This window comes from Geospiza fortis, unplaced genomic scaffold, assembly GCF_000277835.1.
Source record: "Geospiza fortis unplaced genomic scaffold, GeoFor_1.0 scaffold70, whole genome shotgun sequence".
Classification (NCBI taxonomy): domain Eukaryota; kingdom Metazoa; phylum Chordata; class Aves; order Passeriformes; family Thraupidae; genus Geospiza; species Geospiza fortis.
The window spans coordinates 4850446-4874279 of NW_005054317.1; the positions used below are offsets into that span (position 1 = coordinate 4850446).

At 41.6% G+C, this 23834-nt stretch overlaps 1 protein-coding gene across 1 annotated transcript in view; it reads right to left on the bottom strand.

Annotated features, from left to right (window-relative positions):
• The window catches only part of PTPRG (protein tyrosine phosphatase receptor type G), a 305765-nt gene that overhangs the window by 12419 nt on the left and 269512 nt on the right, over positions 1-23834 (bottom strand). Inside the window, 10 exon segments of the mRNA XM_005420237.2 lie at positions 267-343; positions 1621-1714; positions 3545-3691; positions 4036-4171; positions 5307-5479; positions 5882-6016; positions 6670-6804; positions 7032-7114; positions 8707-8803; positions 18552-18643. Coding sequence (XP_005420294.2) covers positions 267-343; positions 1621-1714; positions 3545-3691; positions 4036-4171; positions 5307-5479; positions 5882-6016; positions 6670-6804; positions 7032-7114; positions 8707-8803; positions 18552-18643 — 1169 coding nt within the window.

Here is a 23834-nt window from a genome sequence, read left to right on the forward strand (position 1 = left end):
ACTGCTTTAATTTACTTTAAATCCCAGTATCTATTTGACTGTATCTCACAGAAATACAGATTCCATCTAAATGCATCTTGTAATTAATTTTTTTAGGCAAGAATCTTTAATAAAACACGGTTAATAGCTTTACATTATGGGGAAGGTGTTAAAATCTCATCTGTTAATACACAGCCATTACATACAGAATTAAGACAATTATAGGCATCTGGTATTTAGCACCTTAGAATTGATTTTACTTTGTAATTAGGTGTTGGCTTCCTCACCATGATATAAGAGGCATTAATGTAATCTGTTCCCTTCATTCCAGGCAGTGGTGCCAAGCCCACTCTAGCACGCTCAGCTATAACATTAAGGAAAAAAAAAAACAAACAACAAACACAGAGAAAAAAAAAAGATCAAAGTCTGATCTATGCACAATGCAGAAAGTAAGAATTTCTCAGCCGTTAACAAAGCAAACAGTGTGCAGCTCCCATCTCCCACAGGAGCAGGCCAGCACTTTAACTGCATTAAAGCATTGCCTGCTAACACAGGATATAAAAGAGAATGTTGCACAATATTCCCACAAGGACAAAGTAATTTCAGGAATCAAATTTTACTATAGCAAAGATTTTCACAGCAGGCTGAATTACCAAATAACAGTATATGCAGTGATAACAGGGGATTTCGGGTAATTCTTGTGTGTAGTGTTCCATTTGTCTCCAGCAGCACACAAACCCAGCTGATTTATTTTGTTTTCCCTACCACTCTGCAGCACTGCCATCTTTCACAGGGTGAGAGAACCTCCAGAGGCAAACATCTTCCCTAACAGGGAACCTCCCAGAAGCTGGTGCTCTTCTGCAGATCCACGCTTCCCTGTGTTTGAGGGTTGGGTTCAACATCACCCTCAAACCCTCTGACAGCCCACAAAAGGCAAACTGAGATCAGTGCAGCTGCATGACACAAAGGGCCAAATCACACAGTCTATTTCTAGTGTGTTCCCATCTGTTTTTAAGATGTATTCTGATGACTTCCCTTTTTATTAACAAACTTCATGATGGAGCATATCTGTGCCACTATTAGTCTGTGCTAGCTCGGCTATCATCTGTCCTCTGTGCCCTGTACTCTGGGTTACGTGATGGGGATGACATTGTGCCCATGCTTGGTCTGGTGCAAGTTCATATTGCTTGACAGCCACACACAGATTCCATTTTAATGACTGTGAAACTGTGTCCTCAGGCACTAAACACCCTTAAATCTGGGGTGGCTCACACAGAGAAACCGAGTGCAGTAGCTGAATTACAAACAACTGGTGCCAATCACTCTGGGAGATCTCACCAGAGCTGGGAGCTGGTATCAAAGTAATCTCTCAGTATTCCATAGATTTATCCCCTACCTAATTATTCAAATTCTTAAGCACTTCAAATTAACATTTCACTTGGACAGTAAATCTGGCTGACACTGCAACTATTTCCTTTTGTTCAGTTTCATCAGGGTAATACTGAAAGACAAGACAGCTTGGGCTGAACAAAAGATTACATTTCCCCTTCCTAGTGGCTACGTCTTTTCATGCGAAATACCGGGAGAATTCGGTACAAAAAGTTATGCTAGGCAGTAATCAAACCAAAGATGTGATCTTACATGGCACAACTGATGAGTTCCTGTTCTTCTCTTTGTTGCAGTCTTTCTGAGCACTGAAGCATTCTACGTATTTTGCATTACACTGTGTAACCAGCTGAAAGAGAATAAAGTAGTAAGTCAGCCCTCAGAGCGCTCTAAATGAAGAGAGGAGGTTTCTTTGCCAACTCTTGCAAAGATGCATTAGTAGAAGAATAAACTGCATTGTTAAAACTTGTTTAAAGTACTCAAGTTTCCAATGGAAATCATCCTTTTCATATAACATGTTTAATAGATAAAAAGATCTCTGTAGCTCTCAGCTTTGCAACATCCTGCACATGAAGTTCCATCAAAATGTATTTTCACAGAACACTACGTTTCATTATCTTTGAGAATATATTTCACAGAATTTCAGGTATGTTTAGTCAGAAGCAGGTCTTGAGGAATAAAAGCTAGCAAAATAGAGCAACAAAACTTTAATATTGTATTTTATTTTTTTCCCCAAAATAATAACCAGGTCATTCCTGAAGAATGTCTTTTTCTGCCAGGCCTTTGGGGAACCCACCACACATCTGAGATCTTAGGCCATGGGCTACATTCTCTGGTCTGCCATGTTCATTCTGGGCTGCCTGGAGGCACAAAGGCAGATTTGTATTTGAATACTCCCCCAGTATATGGGGAAACTCTGCCAGAGCAAAGAGAGCAAAGGTGGCTTTCACATCTCCTGCACTCACACCTTGATACTCAGTGTCACTTTAACATGGTTGGATGTAAGTTGCTCTACTGGGGCATGAGCACAAGTTATTTTCTGCCAGCTCTGTGGCAGCAACAGAAGCAAGAGAAAGCTCTCATAATTGTTGCTGGTCACATCCCAGTTTGAAATGCACTCTAAACAAGATAGCACTCAACTCATCTGTGCACTGGCATAAGCCCCATTAGAAGTTATGGGGATTCTAAATAACTGTGCGATGTTGTCAGAGAAAGTAATTTCTGAAAATGGCACTTAGGGTTTTTAAACTTTGGCACAAGTCATCAGAAAACATATAATTTATACATATAATTTAGAATTGTTTGTAAAAGTGCAACACTTTTTAAAATAACAAATCTTTGCCTCCTCCTGCATTTTCTGTGGGCGTGCATGCTCTTGAACTCGTTCCTTTAATTTAGTAATTAAGCATCTGGAATGTCTTGAGTGATGGAGAAATACTGAGATTCCTACAAGTGAATTCAGATTCATTTTGAATAGCATCGCACCTGGTGTAATTTAACAGCTTCAGTTCCTTGGGTACTTACTGGGTAGTTATTAACTGAGTGAGTTTAGCTGTGAAAACAGATGTCATGTGTCTCCTTATGATACAAACTCTCAAAAAATATTTTACAATGTATTCAAATAAAGTGCAGGCAGAAAATCTCAGGTTTCAAATAAGAGATCTGGGAAAAAGAAACTACTTTGGCCAAGAAGAAAGCAGCTATGACATAGCAGGAAACACAACAAGCATGATGATTAGCAATGAGAAAGGCATATTGTTTCCTGGTCTTAAAACATTTGTAATTCCTTATCTACACTGATGAAATAGTAGGTTGTGCAAAGAACCTCATCTTTTGTTTTTCCCCATATTTGTATGCATGAGAGCCACAGTTTGGGGAAAGACTTCCAGCCAAGCTAACCACAGACTTGGGAACATCCAAGCTCCCTTGGGGACAGGGAGACCAGCAGCACAATCCCAAACAGTGCCCCTGTCCCTCTTCTCACCTCTGGCTGAAGAGCATGAGCACTGATTTCCAGCAGTGCAGCTAGGACTGTATAGGACTGAACCTCTCAAGATGTGCTGTGCTGATCAAGTTTTCTGGTTTGGTTCCTCAGCCATGACAATGAACAATGAAGACAGGCCATATAAAAGAGGGTAGGAGCATTAGGTGCCTCTGGATGGCAGTGATTTAGGCTTACCTTGAACTGCTTTTCTAGCCGTGTCTTCCCCCCTATGCCAGGAATGAGGATGCTGTTAACATAACTGTGCAGCTGGTTTGCAGACACTTCAGTCTCCTTCCCAAGGATGGCTTCCAACAAGGCATCATGAATAAAAATGTACTGCTCCTAGAAAAACATCAGCATGTCAGGTGGACATTTGGAATAACCTAAATGGATGTCTTTGTCTGAGGAGCAGTGCACACTATAGGAAAGGGTGTGCAAAACAAGCCACTCATGCAAATACTGCCAAATCCAGAATAAATATTTATAAATGTAGCACATACAACTCTGAATAAGTCAAAACCAAAATCTGAAGTTTCTGGTCTAAAAAGAGAGAGATATTCCAGTGCAGAAAAATATCAGTAATATAATCAATTTTTACAGGGAAGTAATTGGAAAAATCTACTCTCTTTTTGATTACAATGCAAAAATGAACAAGGCTTTGAATTCAACCCCAGTGCATTTTTTACCTCTGTCTGGACGAGGTAGTTGCGCTGCGTCCTGATATGTTTCAGGAAACCCAGGACATTAACTGTGCTTTTGTCTTTTATCTGCTGCAGCATACTGTCTATCACAATGTAGGTACCAGTTCTGCCAACACCAGCACTACAGAGAACATAAGAGAAACCCATGAAATACAGCCAGATGAAAGCAAATGCAGAAGTAGCTAGAACAGAACTAAGCATATATTCACATATTCCTGTTCACAGGCTTCCATTTTCCTCCTAGCTTCAACCATTAAAGTTTCCCAGCAAAATATTTTGGGCTTCTGGAAATATTAACAGGTATACGATTCCACCATTCTGTGGGTATTTCTGGGCTTCAAGAGGAGGCTGAACACAATACAAGCCATCACATCTGTGCCAGCAGCATGAGGATAAGGCTGCTCTGGTCCTGGGTGTCACACTCTGGCTGTTCACACTTGGCTCCTGTTTCCACTGCTGCAGTTACTAGTGTTGGCTGGATGAAGCCATACAGAGATCCACCCTTTGCCAAGCTGCTGCTATGCTGGATTGCCAAGGTCACTCCAGGCTGTGAGATGGCTCTGGCTGCCTTCAGCCTTGAGGTAAACTCAAGCTGCACATTTCCAGTAGAGCTGGAAATGAAAGTGATGCCAGCACTTTGGGAAGGTATAAAAGGGAGCTAATCCTGTGGAGCCAGAACTCCTTACAGTGAACAAAGGCAGTCCTGGGCCCTAGAGAGATGGGAGCTCTTCAGAGATTCTCCATTTCTGCTGAGGAAGGAGCTGTAACCCCCAACATCCTCTCCTCTTTGATACAGTGCTGTGCAGCCCCCTCATACACAGTGATGAACACCACATTCCTGAACCAGTATATTGACTGATCTATTGCTGTGACTGCAAGTGCTGGTGAGGGTGAGTGTGGTTCATTGGCAATTGCATTCCCAGGTGTCCATGTATCCACACTGTTGGTTCCCAGCAGAGGTGATCCTGCCCTGTCCATGCACTGAACTGGCAGGCTATGAAAAAGCTTTGACCAAGGAGCTTTCCAATTCCAGTGCAGTTCAGTATCATGGCTATAGCAAAACCCTGTATCAGCTGGGAAGCTTTTGCTTTGGACCTGTTTTAAGATGTAGGCAAAGTAAAGCTTGTATCTACCTGCACCCCAGGGGCTGACACACTGCTGCTGTGTTAGTAACCTGCAGTGTTTGTGTTAGGTGGCACAGAAGGGCACACACTGTGCCCTAGCTTGCCTTGGGTGGTTTGTCACAGCCCCCATACCTGCAGTGCACCACCACTGGTCCCATGTCCGGGGCTCTGGCTGCCGAGGATCTCCTGACGAAGGTGAGCACGGGCAGGGCGTACTCGGGCACGCCCATGTCAGGCCACTGGGTGTAGTGGTACTGAATGACAGTCCTCTCGTTCTGCCGCCCTTTGGGGTTCCCCTTCTGACCCTGGGTACCACGGTGGGCAGAGACAAGAGAGAGAGGAGGGAAAAGAAACATAAAAATATCGTCAGTCCTTCTGGCTTGCTCAGCTGAGAAAGTGATGGACTCTGACAGAAGAAACCTGCAGCTCTGCCTGCTGACGGGTGGAGACAGAGTTTGAGGAAAAATACACGTGGGAAGAGGTAATAACAGCAATTACAAGGACACCAAAGCTGCAGTGCACTTGAGAAAAAGAAATACAGGCTGAACTTAGCAACAGGTTCCTTGTAATCCTGTCTTTACACACTTATTTCCCACCCACCTGCCTTTCCAGGCTGCCTATGCAAACGCTGAGTTTTGCTCTGGTATGCCTTGCATCCTACCCAAGCCAGAGGAGGCCTGGATAGGGGCAGTGGGGGCTTGGCTCACCTTTTTCATCTTGGTGTTCCTGACGGTGAAGCGGCGCACGGTGTAGCAGGCGTGGACGTTTGTGCTCTTGAGCGTGACAATGATGTTGCCGTACTCCTCGCTGTTCTCCGTGGGCCAGTACTGATCACACTTCCTCTGAACACAGACACAGGTGGGTGAGTTGGGTAAGGGCCTGAGCTGCTGGTTTGTATTTGTGACTAGAGCTTTTTGAAAAAAATCATGGCTCAGGATGTTGTGGCATTCATATTTTCTGAAAAATCCCTTCGCCCAGGATTTTTCTCCTGGGAAGCTGAGAAGGCTCAGAGAAAAAGGAAAACAATTTTATCTCATTTGCTTCTTCTCTGTTTTGCTCACATGCGGAATGTGTTTGGAGATTGTTTACCACACGTGATTGTTTCATTGGTTTCTAGTGTGAGTTGTTTTCACTCATTGGCCAATCACTGCCAAGCTGTGTCGGGACTCTGGAGAGAGTCATGAGTTTTCATTATTATCGTTTTAGCATCGTGTAAGTATCCTTTCTGTATTTTTTAGTATAGTTTAGTATAGCATTCTTTAACATATAATAGTATCATAAAATAATAAATGAGCCTTCTGAGAACATGGAGTCAGATTCCTCATTCCTTCCTTTGTCGGGCACCCTGCAAATACAATAGGATGTGTCCCTGTGTTGAGTTACTTATGTGTTATGCATCAGTACATATCACCCCAAGCCATTTAAAACAAATTCTGCCCAGGTGATCTGGGGAAGTGCTAAGGAGCAACTGCTAATAAATGAGAAAATCTCTTACTCTTCCTTTTTCAACAAGGTTCGTGATCATGACAATGATTCCTGTATTTTGTTCCCAAATCATCCTCCAGAAATCTTCAAAGGTAGACTTTAAAGGTCCCTGGGTAGCAATGTAGGCTTTTGCTTTGTTGTAACCCTTCAAAGAAAACCATAATGCCAAGTGAGATGAAAGCAGTATCATGGCAGAAAAGTTAATATTTTACAGGTAACAAGAAAGGTGCTTTTTAAATTCAGAATAGTGAGGAATTTGTAGCAAAGTTATCAGGTGAAGTTGGAAAATACAATCACATCACAAGTGACAATACTTCCTTCCTGTGGAAGGATTCAAAGGTAGAGCAGATAAAAACCATTGAAACAACTTACATCGACATAATTAGCATTAATGTAGTCACTGTGCTTAGAATCTTTCCCTGGTAAAGGCCTTAGCTTCACCCTGCTGTGATCATCTGCAGGATAAAAAACAGAGCAGAGGAACATTAGGGAAACATGCTGCAGAACTGCATTTCCTGGGTATCAGGGCTGCCCTTACTAATACACAGAAGAGATTGGCCTTGGACTGGAGTCAAGAGGGAGATGGGAGTATCTGTTCTTGGTCATCTGCTCATGTGCAGGTTTTCAGCCTTCACATCCCTTAAAGTACGTGGTTCATGCTGCGACAGCTTCTCTTTAAAGGGCACTGGAGCCTCAGGAGCACAATTTCTAGAATCATCTACATCACTCAGGGTAGTGAGATTCAAAGAGCCAGGGCACCCCACAGGGCTGTGAAACGCTGCCTCTGCTTGGCTCAGCTCATTATCCTCCCCTCAGTGCTGGGCTCAGACAGCTCTGCTGGCTCTGGGAGCTGAGTCAATGTCCTCACTCCTTCACCACCATCATCACACCATGAGGACAGACTTGAGGCCGTGATCTTTAGCTCCTCTTTTTGTTTCACTCAAATGCTTGACTCCACCTTAAAGCAGGAAAATATCATAGTCCTGCTCCTAGGCTGTGTGGTGCTTCCAACTCATGCAGAGATGAGACATGTGAGACAACTTCAAGCATAAAGACTGGTTTCATTTGCCTTCCTTGAGCACCAATGGAGAGAGAGGATCCTCCAGTGATAATGTGGAGGACTGAAATGCCTGCTTCAATCCTCCTTAAATGTCATATCTTTGTACCTAGAGAGATGAGACTTCTATGTCTAAAATCAGAGGTGGGACAAGCTCAATGAATGCCTTTGCCCAAGGCCACACAGCAAGTCTTTCACAGGTCTGGGAATTAGTCCTCAGCCAGTACCTTGATTACTACTGAAAATCTGTTAGGGATGTGTATTTCCTTCCTATGCCGTCAAAAGCATTCAAGATTTACTGCAATGTTTATGAACATTGTGAACTTTTTAACAGTGGGCTCTCCATGTCTGTCCCTAAACCACAGTGATAGTTGCATCTGCCATCCATTCCACAAAAGAGAATAACGGGGAAAAAGTTACTGCACTTTCATCCCAGAATTTGCATTCTAGAGCAGAGTCCAGATTTGCAGTTCTCAGAGGGATACAGGCAAAGCCTGCTCTGTGCTACAAAGATCACTATTTGTCCAAATCCTACACAGAGCTAAAGCAGTTTGAAATACAGCAGATACACTCTGTAAGATTTAGCACCTTTGGGACTGTAAGGTAATCCCAGGAATCATCAGTAAAACTCTTTGCTCCTCCATGCACTTCCCCTAGGCCAGTTTTCAGGCATTAGCAGGCAGGAGAGCTCTGATCATCCATTTATCCCAGTTATTCCTCTGCAAAATTTTATACCAAACTTCTACAACTATGCTTGGACATTCAAGCTGTGAAACATTTCAAAACAAAAGCTGGAGTAAAATCCTGGCCCCAGAGAAGTCAAAACATTCACTGTCTTTAACGGGGAAAGGATCTCCCAGCCACACATGTTTATTACACCCTGTGTAATAATGTACCCTGGGCCACCTGCCTGTCCCAGTCACACATGCACACTGTAAGAGGAGAGTGACCTTTGGGTTATTCATTGTGCTTAGGCCAGTGCTTACTTACAGGCCAGGATGTTGATGTATCTGTTCTTGTGCTTGTTGTCGGGGTGGTTGGAATGCTCTGCAGTGATGTTCATGTCAGCCGTACAGCGCTGCACTTCCTAGGCAGAAAGAGTATTCACATGGGAAATTTGTCAGTCCAAAAAACCCTGAGCTTTCTCTCCTTTTGCAACAGCTCACGGAAACCATGTTCAAAGCATCAGTATTTTAGTTGCTGGGTAAAACACAGTGTCTTTCAGCATTGTGCTGTATGTTGTGGTCTCACACTGAGCTGTGTCAGCTGTCCCTGGTCACGCTCCTCTCCACAGGCTTGGGGACAGACGAGCATCCTGAGAGCCAGCTGTCCCCTCTGACCACCAGGACATCACCTTCTGCATCTCCTGCCGTGCCCCACTCTGTCCCTCCTTGGGGAGCAAGATAGGGTCCCTCAGATGCAGTGCAGTGTAAGAAACTAAGAACAAAAAACATTTCAACAGAAGACTTTTGATTGCTGGACAACTTATCTGCTTATAACCTCTCAAAATGGGGTTTCTGACATTTAAGTTTGGCACTGACCTTTTGCTAGTTCTCTGCAGAGAGATGCCTTTTGTGAAACATAAATAAAAGAGATCTCAGAAGATAACAATGAGGGCTTTAAATATCACTGCCTGGATGCTGATTAACAGCCCTGATCCAGTGAAGAGAAGGTTGCATCCACGTACATTTACAAAGCAGAGACCAGGGTGCTCATGAAGCCAGAGATGCAGATGTCTGTCTAGCTGGGGCTGTAGGTTAAATACCCAATTCCCTTGGAATTTTTAGGTTCTTAACCCACCCCTTGCTCTGTTCAACAACAGAATACAGAGCTGTTGAAATGGGGCAATGGAGGGTCTTTTTTTGACTCTAAACTGAAGCAGCCATTCCCCTAGAGAGCTACACCCTTCAGAGACTGCCCTACAAACTGAAGCACTCAGAAGTCTTTTCATCTCCAAGATACACCTTTTTAGTATCTGTTTCACCATAATCCTCCTGAAAAAGAGAACACTCCTTTTATCACTAGCATAAATATTCTTCATTTAAAGACATCTTTTTGAAAAAAATATTAAAATTTGAAGTTTACGAAGTTGTGGAAGAAATTATATTTATTCAAATCTTTTGTGACTCTCAGAAATTGCACCAAACAGAACCAATTTCCCCCCAGGATATGTGAGGAAGTGCCAAATTACTTTGTACTTCAGACTTTAAAAATAACAGTATAGAACCTAAGAGGCAAAGTCATTAGGAGCTCACAGCTGCTACAAAGATCACGAGCTAAGTGACAGAGAAAAATTATCACAAGAAATGCTATACAAACAGCAGATGTAGGAGTTCAGCATTATGCAGACATTTCACCAAGGACTTGCATAGCAATTTTGATATCTTCCCCAACATTTACATTTTAAAAGTGCAAAGTATACTAAAACCTTGTACATTTTATAGCTTTTATATCCCTGTGACACTCTCAAATAACAATTGCTTCTCTCTCTCTTCCCAACCCTCCACAGGGAGAAACATACTGTGCTCAAGGAGATGAGCTGAGCAAAGACAAAGACGAATCAAGCAAAACTCTCAGCTGGCCCTAATGGAATTTTCATAGTTCCACTTCCATCAAATAAAAAAACCCGTATTAAAGTGTGCTCTTCCCCTAATTCTGTCTGTCAGCTCCAGTAAGCAAGGGATTTCAGATAACACAATAGGCAGGATCAGTTCAGCCTAAGTCATGGCTGGAAGAGCAGCAATATTTACATGTTAGGTTGATTTAATGTAATTTTGTTTTACCTATATTTTAATTTAGAAATCATACAACATCACTGCTGTACTGTTACTGGTCGCTCCCAAAAAATACCCTGCCTGCTTCTGAAAAGCCTCACATCAAACCCTACACCCCTGCATCACTATAAAATTCTTTTTAGAAGTTATTGGCGTTGAAAAATTTATGCCAAATGCTGTAGAATTTAATACAGATTAATCCAATAAGATTCTGTGGAGAATACTCTGAGAAGTTATAGAATTTAATAGGGAATTACCTCCCTGCTAAGGAATTTTCTCTGACAGTTTAAATACTACATAGTAAATGTATCATTTTCTATTAAATTCTATAGGATTTTTCCATAAGGGAATTGTTGGGGAGGTTAATCATTTTAATTAACCTTTTTATGTTGATGGTGACTGTTTCCTCAGCTGTACATGTTCCCAGCTGGCCAATATAACGTTAATAGAAGAGGAAGATTAAGCTAAGATGGTGAAAAACACAGCAGTGGAAAAGGAGGTCTGATGCTGTGAGAGCTGATGATCTGAAAATGGCTTTTCTTAACACACAGCATTCTAAATGGTTTTTAATACTCTGGAAAGCTGTTGTAATGGTGGATTCCTATATCTACGCAATGCAGAAGCATAGCAAAAGGAGACTGTTACAGGAACGCTTCCTCCTTGCCAATATACCTCAGCTATTTTTGCATTTGTAAAGTCTTCAGCCCTCCCCTCCAGTCCAGGACACAGCCAAGGCTTTGGGACCCTGAAGCTGCCAATGAGAAGGGGACTGAGCACATCCTCCAGCTCCACCCTGGCCTGGGTTTGGCTGTGCCAGAACCCAGATGGGGTTGAGAGCAGAGGGTGGGTGTCCACTCTCTCCTACCCTCTGAGGCTCATCTCTCCCAATCCTAACAGCAAAATACTAAACCACAGGCTCCCCCCACCAGCCAGTAAGGCATAACTTCCATTTCCTCTGTTATTAAAGCTGAGGTGCCTGCCTTTCATCAGTGCACAGAAGGCTGCAAGGAGACAAGACTAGTTGCAGTCTGTTATCTGTGCCTCTGTTCAGAGTATTATTTACCCCTTGGCAGAAGAGGACACCCCAGTGTTAATAAATAACACCCTGGAGAAAGTCTCCAAAAGTCCCCATCTTAATTATGCCATTTTACCACATTTATGTGTATCACATATTTACTTTCCCAGCATTTTCTGTTGCTTATGCAATGAACACCCTGGGATTTCTAAACCTTACTGGCTACCAAGTCCTTCAGTTGCACTGAAAACATCACCATGATTGCATTACTACTAAAACCCACGTTTGCAGGCAGGTCACCAGGTCAGGGCTGCTCACTGCAGCTCAGCCTAAACAAAGTCCTCTCCCAGCAGGCACAAAACTCTTACTGGCACCTTGGAGTAGGACCCATAGTGTTTGTATCACCATGTTCATAATTCATCCATAAACTTTTTCATCTCTAGAATATTTCCTTTGGCTTTCCTTAGTCCTGCTTAGTCTCCTCCACTGCTTTTAATGATGGCTGGCTTGCACACTGCTGCTCCTCATGTTTAACTTCCCAGAACACATTACTGTCCCAGGATGAATGGATACAGGCTTTATTCTGTCCTTTCAACTTAATCATTGACAACCCTAGAAACCAAAGTACATGGTTTCAATTGACTGTTAGTTACTGTAAGAAGTGTTCTAGTCTATGCTATTATGGCTAATTTACCTTTTAATTATATTGTCCATGCTAATGCTAATTGGAATTTGATACACCCAGGTTTAACGACCCATTTTAATTGCCTTTCTGAAACAAGTTACAGATTAGTTTCTTCTAAACTTCAAAGAATTTCCATGTAAGTGTAAAATCAAACTGCTCCAGTGTCTTGCTGGCAGTATAAGGTTCTGAGCAGGATTTTTTGCTACAGTGGCTGAGCAGGAACTCGGTCTCTTGATTTGGCCTTACAAAGCACTGCTGCTGCTGCTGTTTCCCATTACTTGAGGCTGATGTCCTGGCAGGGGCTGAACTGTGAAAGCCTATGAATAGCAATGAGGAGTCACAACAAAAAAGGATCCTAATCTGAGCAACTAAACCTGAGAAGATCCATAGCTGTGTTTTGATATTAATGCTGGTATTTTTCAGCATGGAAGCATCCACCCCCAATATCAGTTTTGATCTATTATTTTAATCCCAAATTACAAGAATTCTGTGGTAGTGCTCTTTCTGTTTGTTTTATCACAGCAAACATGAAGACAGCATACCAACAGAGACTGCAGATAGTATTTGAAGATATCCCCCAGGAACAGTGTAGATTTCTGTAATAATTTAGCACTGGTATAAACTCCCCAACAGCACTCGAGAGAGAGGTGACTTGGGGACAGCCTAGAAGGAGGTGAAAATAAACAAACCAAAAGGACTCAACACAGGAATAACATCAATAGATAGCTAAAAACTCCTGTAAAATGCATGAGAGAAGAAAGGATGTTGGGGCAGAGGTGTCAGAGTCTGACCAAAACCTTGCATTGCCCAGCCAATGGCTCATCCAAGGGGGGCTTCCAGGCACAATCCTTGGGAATGGCTGTGGTGCTGTGGTTAGTGATAGAAACCCCAGATATCTGAACTTCTTTTACTGCTTCTCTTCACCTCTCAATTCACAAGGCCAATTTCTCAGGGTAGGTGAAGCACTGAGATAAGAATTGAGAACTCCAGGAAGGCCCTGTTCTGCAGCAATCCTTCCTCCTCCAGCTTCACAGTGCTGCTTCCCTCTGGTTTCAGTACAGCAATGCAAAGGATGACAATACCTCTAATTAAGGCAAATTTTGGGCCAGGTTATAAAACATTCCCAATGCAGTATTGCCTGCTAGCAGCACGCTTTTGAAATGGCATCTTTCTGCTGCCACATTCCTTGGTATAGATGCAGCTATAAGCATGTGCCTGGTGTGAGCTGTGTCTAATCTGTAAGGGATGCCAGGATAACTACACTGGGTTTTTAGTATCTCAAGATGTGTGCGAAGTGCAGCATTATCTGTTTTCAATGCAACCCATTGCTAATGCTCTGAGGTCCCCAGTTAAAAAGAGCCAGTGACCCCTGCCCTGAGCAGCAGCAACCATGAGAATAACATTAGCAAATCCCTGCCACATGGCTAGAAATATAGATTTATGTTATTTTCTTACATTTCAGGCCATTTAGAAGAAGGTGCCACTGGAGTATAAAGATATTTTCAATTTATGTGATGAGGGAGCTAGACAGCCTGCCTCTGAGTTCAGCGAGCCTGTTCAGACTCCAAATTGGCAATGAATCATTGTGCTCACACGGCCACAGGCAGGAGAGGTCTGCAGAGATTGCATTCCCCTCTCCAACTGCTCCTGCAGCAGCACTGACCAGCCCTCTCCAGAATTACAGAGGAGGGAAGTAAAACTCCCTCATCTCAAAAATCCAAATGCTGCATTAAACTGTAAAAATTCACAGTTAGCTTTGGGGATGGAAGGTGATTTCTTGGCTTAGTGTTCCTTTCTTAGAGCAAAAGGACATGATTACTCAAAAAAACTTACTGTGTTATTCCAGTAACGGCCAGGGGGAGGGAGTGAAAAGCTCTGCTGTGGGAGGTGGCACTTCACACTCTTTTTGATACAGGAATTTGGAGGGCACATGTCCTATATAGTCAGGCTATCAGGAGAATAGAGGATGACAAATGTGACATCAGTTTTTAAATTGAGATCCAGAAGGGGTTTTAGGCAGCCCACTATATCTGACTTCTCTGTGGGGCAAACTACAAGACTCCACAGTTGAGGAGCAGAGCTAGTGAATGCCTTCAACACCTTGGGGAGAGGTCCCTGAAGAAGTCTACAGGCTGCCTAAAAGAGAGCAGCATATCAATTTCCAAAATGTGTGAAAAGGCCTCTCAGAAAATATTACTTAAAAATCTATTCTGGTTTTGGAGCAAAAAGAAAACTCTCATATGTGCACTACCAGGGTAGAGGTGGGACTCACCTGCCCAGGAATTTCCAGTGTTCAACTTTCACTGGTGGGACCTTTTGGGACCTCACCTATTCATAAGTGGACTGCAGAGGAGACAAAGTGTGTTTACAATACCAAATTATTCAGGATAATTAGAATGAAAGCTATTTGTGAAGGGAAGCTGAACAATGTCACAGCACTGAGTGGCCGAGTGACAAAATGGCAAATGAAATTCCATGTTGATAAATGCAAAGTGATGTACTTGAAGAAAAACAACCCTAACTATACATACATGCTGACAGGTTCCCAATTTGCTATTGCCAGACAGTGATGAGGCCTTGGGGTCACACTCAATAGTTTTCTGGAGGTGTCAGCTGAGTGCTCAGTAGTTGTTAAAAACCAAATACTATGTTAGGAAGGAGAAAAGTAATAGAAAACTGAAAACGTCACTGAACTCTGCATTAAATCCACCTGCCATATTCTGTGCACAGCTGTGGTCCTCCCATCTTGACAGGGTTATGGTAAAGGAAGATAAAAAGGTACAGAAGGGACAATTCATTGCAAGTCTGGAGTGGCTTCCCCCAAAAAACAAAGTGAATAATTTAGATTTCTTCAGATTTGAAAATGCATTATTAAGGGGGAACATAAAGGCAGACAGAATCATGTGAGTAAACAGGGATGCACTTTGTAATGCCAAAAGTAGGAGGCACCAAGAGAAGTTATTCAATATGAATTAAAAACAAAAGGAAGTCTTTTCTTGTGGAACAAATTGTAGAATTCATTGCCATGGGATGCTTTGGACACCAGAAGCCTAAAAGGGTTCAAGAGACAGTTAGAAATTTATGAAGAAAGGTCTATCAAAGACTTAATGTTAAATGTAATGATGCCACGAAAATCTCTGGCTAGACAAGGAATAGATATAATCTCTGGCTCGGGAAGTCTTTCAGTCTCTGCTCAGTCTTGCCCTCAAACCCTGCCCCAGTGCTCCTGTAAAAATGTGGTACCTCATCCTGTACACCATAGCAAGACAGTGCTGGAGCTACCTGAGAGCAAGCAAAAACCTTCCCTGAACATTTTTAGTCTACTACTGAACAAGCTCCAAGGCTGAATACAAAGAGTTATGTCAGAGACCAGCACTACTGATGCAGGACCTTTATTTTAAAAAGCTATTTGTTGTTCAATATTAAATTGAGTCCTGTATTTCCAATTTATATCAAAAATTGAAAATTCAGAGGACTCAAAGGAAATCTTTAAAATTCTCTATATACAAGAAAGCCCAGCTATCATCAGACAATAAAGCTGGCTACTTGCACTACGATTACCCAAAGGGGATAAGGGTTCATTTCAGATGTACTTTCCAAGGGAAGATTTGTGAGTTCAAAGTCCTTTTTTCCTCTGCACATAAAATGCTTCCTAAGCACATTCACAAAATATTTAGCTGTAATTACAGCTCAATTTAAGAGGAGGAGGGAGTATTCACACAATTTACTTTTAAGGGAATCTTCTTCCTGTAAAAACTAACCTAAGAGAGCCCTAAATAAGCTGCCAAAAACACAGGAAGTGACACCAAAATCTAGCAACAAACAAGCGGAGGATGGTCACCTTCCACACTGGGTAGTGTATGTGTGTGCCTAGCTTAGTCTTTCCTTTTGCAGCTTCTACCTTAAACCTCCTGCCACAGAAATTTCTGAGGAGATTTTTGATCAATTTCTTTCTTTTTTAAACAAAAATCCCAAGCAGTGGCTGCCTTTGGGAGGATTTATTTATTCTGCAGTATTGATCTCATTATTTCAGCATCTCCCCACCATCCTCTTTTCTTCCCCTGTTAGCTGTAAAAAGCTGTATTTTTTTGTATGACTGCAGAATCCATCACCTCTTTTCAAAAGTTCCACAGTCATGAAAACACAATATGGCTGTGGTACTTTCCACCTAAGGCTACCACCCTGGATTTTCTGTTTTAGCTGGAATCTTATTATTTCTCCATAAAACATTAGCTAAGTCTTTCTCATAGCTGGCAGATGCAACTCCAGCACACGGACCATGGATCTGACAGGATCCATGAGTGAGAAGCTGCACTGCAGCCACTCCAACAGCTACTGAATAAATGTAACCTTGGGTTCCACTGTCCCTCAGCCACTCTCCCAGCTGGGGCTCTGACCTCTCAGTCACTTTGGGCACTTGAGAAACATTTTACATATAGGTTCTGTGAAAAATCCTGGGTTTCAAATCAGGCCCATGAGGCCTCAGCAGGGCAGAACACCAGCAATGAAGGGGAGCTGGGTGGTTCATCCCAAACAGAGATCACCTTTTTCCTATTGCTACTCCTTACTCCAGCAGGAGATTTCATTTACATTTAGGAAGCTGAGACCTCAGCTACGGAGAAATAAATCTGGAGTAACTATCCTGACTTCAAAGGAGATGCTCCAAGTTTTAAGTGAGTATGGAGAACAGAATTTGGCGCACGCAGTGCAGTCACAGGAGTTTAACTTCCCTTTGGAGGGGACCCTGTGCTCCCCAGAATGGGCCTAATTGGCCAAACCTCTCTCCAACTAGCTGCCACAGCACAGCACTCACAGCAGGGAACTCCAGGAGGAAGGGAGAAAATAAGGCTATTAGAGCAGTGTTTTTCTTTGCTAAAACACAGGCAGAAGGTGTCCAACGTTTGTTAATAGCAGTGATTCTGTGACAGCTGAAGCAAAGCTTGCTTAAAGCCAGACCAAGTTTACAGATGTGTTGCTGATTATTTTGAATAATTAAATGGTGTAAAACCCAGCTGTGATGAATAGCACTGGGGTCACAATTCATAAATAATTGAGAAGAGTGAGTCGCATTTGATCATCCTGATCAAATTCTACTCTCTGGAGAATAAATGTTTGTCCTGAATACCATCAACATTGTTAAATGCCTCAATATTCCTGCTCAGCCATCCAGCCAGCAGTCAATTGAACTAAATCACTTTAACACCTTACACATTTGCCTTCCTCATGAATACAAAATGTTTCTAACTTACACAACGCTTTTTTGGCATCAGACAAAGCAGACACTCTTTATAGACAGTAACCAAACAGCAACAATAAACGTTTTAAATGATCCCATTAAAAACAATTCCTGCATACAATCTTGTCTTTACAGCGCAGTAAGCAAAGAAGCTGTAGATATAAGGCCACCTATTTTGGTTCAGTGCCTTGTTTGTAAGCAGAGCTGCTGCTCTGGTTCACAGGCAGCAGGCAAAGACACTTTCTTTTGCTCATGGAGAAGCCAGAAGTGCAACTCCATGTGGCTTCCTGGGGATTCTCCTGTTTCTCAGTACTTCCAAATGTTTAGCAGTGACTGATTAGACTGAGTGAAGGAAAAGTCTGACTCTGCTGTCTTACGCTGCAGGATGTTTACCATGCTTGCATAATATGAGTTTGGTAACCCAGAGGTAAAAAACTACTTTCACTCTGTTGGAATTATCTCCAAATTACAGCATATTTATAGGTCAGAATCTGTTTTACACAGGTAACAAGATGCAAATTCAAAAATAGTCACATTAGGTAAATGCCACCAAGAAAACCTCAAATCCTTTCTCCTTGGTTTTACTGGAACAAAATAATAAATGGCTTCAATAGCAGTCTCTCCTGTCCAAACAGGGCATGAACAAGGGCTCAAGGAACTAACTCACAGTTTGGGTTTTCATCAAAGACCAAATTCTACTATTTTGTTCATTGCAAGCACTGTTTCACTCAGGGGATATATGACTTTTCAGATGACCAAGAGAAGCAAATTCTGGAGCAAGAAGAGTAAAATAGTTGTAAGAAAACCCTCGAGTTAAAAATGACTGTTTTTATCTTCATGTTGTTCCTGGGGGCTTGCAGGCAGCTTTTCCTATTTAAGAAAAACTTAGGAGGGCTCCCCCTTAAAGGCACCAAATCTGTGGTGGTTAGGAAGCATCTGTAAATGCCCAGTCCCACACTGCTCATAGCTGGTAGAAAATTGGTATCATCCTGTTTCTTCTGATACATTTGAACACTGCATTTACCTGACATGACAGCCTCACACAGATGTCACATGGTCCCCAATTATTAATACACAATTAACTTTAGGAAAACAACATTTTATAGGTGGGTCATTAAATCGTACCTCAAAGTCTTCTGAGAACCCATGCTGGTTATTAGAATACAGCTCACTGATGTGTTTAACAAACTGCTTGACTGGAATTGCTTCCATATCATCTGTAGAAAAAAAAAAGAGATACTCAGAGCTGCTCTTTGTTTCATACATAAAACTTGAGGAGAGGAAGTCTTCACTCGATATCATTGAGATCAGAGTTCCCAGGGGCAGAGCTAGTTCAGCATGCAGTAATAAGAAATCTTGATAACTCTGGCCAGTTTTGAGGTAAACATTTCATTGTATTTCCAGTTCTAAGCACTACAATTATAAATACTGAGAGTCTGTTCCGTGGGATGCTGATTTACAAACAATTTAAGTTCAAGGATAATCAGTTCTTGCTCAGTTTGAAGATGGCCATGGATGGGATGAAGAAACCTCCTCTCCTTGCACATTATATAAAAAGAAGAGACCCCAAATGTGAAAATACAGTTGACAATTACTCCCAGTAAGTTTTACCAGACTGAGCAAACACACAGGCCTTTCTTATTAAAATTATTAACTTTTTTCCCTTTCACACAATAATGTAGAATCCAAATGGACTTATGAAACTGCTTCTAAGCAAAAGAGCAGGCAAACACAACAGCCACTCTGATTTGAGTTCTCTCTCATGCCAGACATTATTCACAACATTGAATATTATTGAGTATCCCACTGGACCATTTGCTCTTGCACAGCACAGCGCAGTGCCACCCAATATACCAGTAAATCACCCTTATATGTCTTCTTAAAAGAAGGAAGCTGAAGACTCAAACTGAAGACAAACAAGACTGTTTTGAGCACCTGGGACTCCAGGCAGATTCTAATAAAGCTGGGGTGTAGGATGGCTGCCTTATTCCTCTATTTAGCTCCCAAAAAAGGCCTGGATATTGTTATGACCACCACTGCAGTTGGTAGAAAAACTGTGCTTGCCAAGATTTACCAGTTAATATTTTCAGTCTGGCATTTAGAAAATGCAAATTGCTATACAACTGTGATTACTTTCAGCATATGAAATAATCTATTGCCTGATGGCTACTATTGTCTGATTGTGTGATTTTATGGCAATACCCTGTATTTATATAATCCATTTAATATTCTTCTGAAGATAGCATCTAGGTTATGTTTACTCCCAGTAATTCAGTGGTGTATTTTTGCTCCCATTTAGCAGACATATGGTTTGGTGCTACAGCTGCATTATAATCTGGATTCTTTTCCTTCTAAACATCTACATTATGATAGAAAAAATCCAAATATTTCTACAGATACTTAGCAAAATTTAACGATAAATAAATAGATGTGACATTTACTGTATTCAGAGTGAAAGATCTTTGGCAGCTAAAACCTCTAAGCTGTCACATACGCTTTTCTTAGCAAAGGGTATGAAGATCTGTATGTGTAAATGAGGTTCTACTTTGGCAAGAATTTTATAGATCCCTGACAATCTGATTTCTTTCCAGCTGATGGCAGTTAATATTGACCATGTCATTACTTCTCTCCTTTTATTTTATAAGGTAATGCTCTAAGGTGGCTGTTTGCATCTATTGACATTTTCAGATCTTAATCAGCTCTCTTTTATTTACAAGGGCCAATTGTTAAAGATATGTTTGCAATCTGGTCACCTCACAGTATAGTAATGCTACTTTAATTAACCACATGCTCATTTACTGAATAATACAGAATTCAAAACATTTGACAAATGTATGCTCTTCTTAGCAAAATGCTGCAGCCTGCAGAAATGCTGGCATTTAAAAATATTTAAGTGGTAACATTTATTCTATATAATATTTGGAATATCATAATCTCATAGCATTTATACCAATATTTTCACAGCCAAGACATTTGAATAGAATGATCTATAGGAATCGTAGAAATCTATAGAAAGAACCTGTAAAACAGTATTTTCTCTTCTGAAAAGTAATGCATACATCCTAGATTTCCTTGAAAATAGCTTCTGCTATGATAGCAATTGCATTTAATCCCACAAGAGAAGCTCCACAGTTATAATTTGGGTTTTTTCCTTGCAGAGTTTTAGCTCAACTGAGACCAACCAAGGTAAAGGATTGGCTGCAGCAGACCGGTGTGTCCAAGCTAATTTTGCAGAAGGCAGAATTTAACTTTAATTGTGATCTCTGAGCCAAAAAATACATTAGAGATAACATGCTCTCCAGTCCATTGAATTCCCACCAATTTCAAGGATGGGTCTGCACCAGAAACCCATGGCAAAGTGTGGTTAGTTTTCTTTTTATCATCATCACTGCATGGTGGCAGTATGTCTCCACCTTTATCCCCACTGCTACTTCATTTCTCTCTTGTTAACTGTCCTTTAGTGCTGCTCCTCCCTTTTTCCTCTTCTGCATTTTCATTCTAACTCCCTCCAGAAGCCTTAACCCAATGCAGCTCCTCACCATATTTGATGACATGGGTAACAATTACACATTAAATAATTAAAGAGGAAGTATTGTTGACATATGAGCTCACTGGGTCAGAGGGAAATGAAGGTGCCCATCATCTCAGGAAAACCACGCTGGAGCAAATATAATTATTACACTTCAGAAAGATTAAAATCAGGACTGTGAACATTAGAAACTTAAAAAACAGTTTAAGGTTTCCAGCTTTCAAACTGGTGGGGTAACATGGTCCAGCATGGTCTGTGACAGGGACAGGCACAGCCCTGAGGGGATGGGCAACCTACAGGGTGGTGGGATGTGGCTGGTCCTCCCTGCCCAGCCACTTGCTCCAGCTGATGGCCACAGGAAAGCAGCTGCACAGGAGATAGAGCCTATCACATGAACCAGTGAAAAAGGAAATGCTGAAGCAATCTGGGCTGGAATTTTCTATTCATAACCTCCAACTCCAAACTCCCACCCAGGAACACAAATCACTTTAGCGGCTACAGGTATGCTTGGCCATGGGCAGGTTGCCAGGCCTCTGGCAGAATGTGTGCTAACACACCCAGCACTCTGGAATGGCCTGAGCTGGTGTCATCTGGAGATGGCTGTGACCTTCTCCAGGAGAACCAACAGATGTAGCTAGATGCACAGAACCTGATTTTCCTTTAGCTATCGTCAGCCCACAGGCTTTGGTTAAGCCTTCTTTCCATCTTACAGCAAACAGACTTAAATGACTGTAATTCTTTTAGTTGATTGAAGAGATTAATAGAATCCTATAATGGCTAATTAGCAGCTCCCCATTGTTCTGTGCATATTCACTTTTGCACTGTATACTTTTTCCCATCAAGAAGCTGGAGTGACATTTGATATTGTCAGTGCAATCCTTACATTATGAAAGACCTACACATTATTCAAAGAGAAGAGGGAGGTGTTTTAATAACATACCTTCACCTCTAACACTGCAGATATAATTACATTTCTGTCTAGCTTGGGTTTAGCCATCTGTTTTATCAGTGTCAATAAAGTGATTCTGGATTTACTTCACTGTGAAATATGAGCTGAATCTGGCACCATAATAATGTACTAACCCTTTGTGTTACACAGAGAAAGTAGTATACTTAGATGGGCAAAATTTTAGTAATATTTTTTATAATCAGATACTACTGACATGTGGCAGGGTATGTTTAATTTCTGTGCTAAATATTTAATATATTGGTGGAGTTCCCATCTTGACTTGCTGGCCCAAGCCAAGCACCTGAGAGGAGTATCAAATAAACCCAAAGGGGAGCACAAGGCAGCTCATTTCCTGCCACAAAGAGACAATGCCAAGAAGAAAATCATGTTTGTTTAAAAAAATGACTGTAGAGGAAAACCTTCTCTAACACCTCCTTTTTAAAGAAATGGCAATTGCAAATGCAGAATATTTAACACATTCCTTTATAAGACAGACACCTTCAAAAGAAGCCCAAAGCACATAGAAGCAATAAGGTTGGGAACAGGGTTACATTTTAAGTTTGGATAATTAGTAATCCTACCAGGAAGGATTTTCCCATAGCTCCCACTTAATAAGCTGCCTTTGTAATGTTAAAGCAATAGGGGCCAATTTTCAAAGAAAAATAGGATATCCTATCAGAAATGACATTTCCACATAATAGGGTCTCAGATTCATTTTGATTCATTTATAGTCTGAGAGCTCACCGGATAGTTTAGTGGCATTGTATTAGAATAGATGGGTTTGGGTCAGGAATTAATGAAGAAGGTCAAAACCAAAGTGCTTCCTCATATTACCTTTATTTAGATAGAGTTTTGGTGTTTCTGAACACCAGATGTTTGAAACATGAAATAGTCTTGGTAAGAAAATTCTCCATGTCTTTTGTTCTGCCTGTAAAGGCTTTCTGGTCTTCAGCTATTACCTTAGCCAGCCTCCTAAATCCAATATACTCCCTGCACCTTATTCTTAATGTGAAAGCTTATTTGGTTGGTTTGTGAGTCCCTGCACTTCAGTGTCTCATTTCCTAAGCCACCTGGATTCATGTGCCATGGCTGTCACATGCCTTGGTCCATCTGCTCCCACAGCAGCCACTGAACGCTCTGTGCCATCCCTGCATCCCAGCAGCACCTCCATCAGTCCTCAGTGTGCTCTTCACAGAATGAAGGGATTCTCCCACTGCCCTGTCCCTGCCTGGGGGGCTGAGCAGTGATCTGAATCCACCTGCTGAGCTGGCTGATGACTGTAAGAAAGGATTGATTGATTTCTGGGGAAGGGGAAGAATTAGTTGTTGGTAGGGTAGCTGGGTTGATCCTACTCATTAGGATGAAGAATAGTGAAGTGACAGAGAAACTTCTCTTTCTGAAGGCAGCACAAACCTAACTTGGCTTATGATGATCATTAAACCAGTGACATGGTGAGGGACATTGATCCTGAACATAGAGAATCCACTATGAACAGTGTGTACTTGCAGTTCTCATTTTCTGCAGAAAAATCCCAAAATATCCACCAGTGGGATTGTAACAGGACTGGATTTGATCTCTTAACTCACTGAAAAATAACATATATGAAAAATACTTTCCCATATCCATAGCAAACAAGCAGCTTTCTGTTCTCAGCAACACTCAACCCTGGGATGCTACTTCATCTTTCACTCTCTTGCTCTCCATTTCTAGGAAGAACATTGAATGCAATCATTTTTTAAAAGATATTTATTTATTGTTAACTACCTTCAGTGAAGTTTCATGGGTTTTTTACTTCTTACAAGGCAGGATGGAAAAATTCTGCAAGCAGCTGAAATACCTAGCATCAAAATTTAGGATGCATTTTACTTAAAATGGAATCTAAGAGCCATTGGATAAGCTACAATACATACCAGAGTGAAGGCTGCCAGAG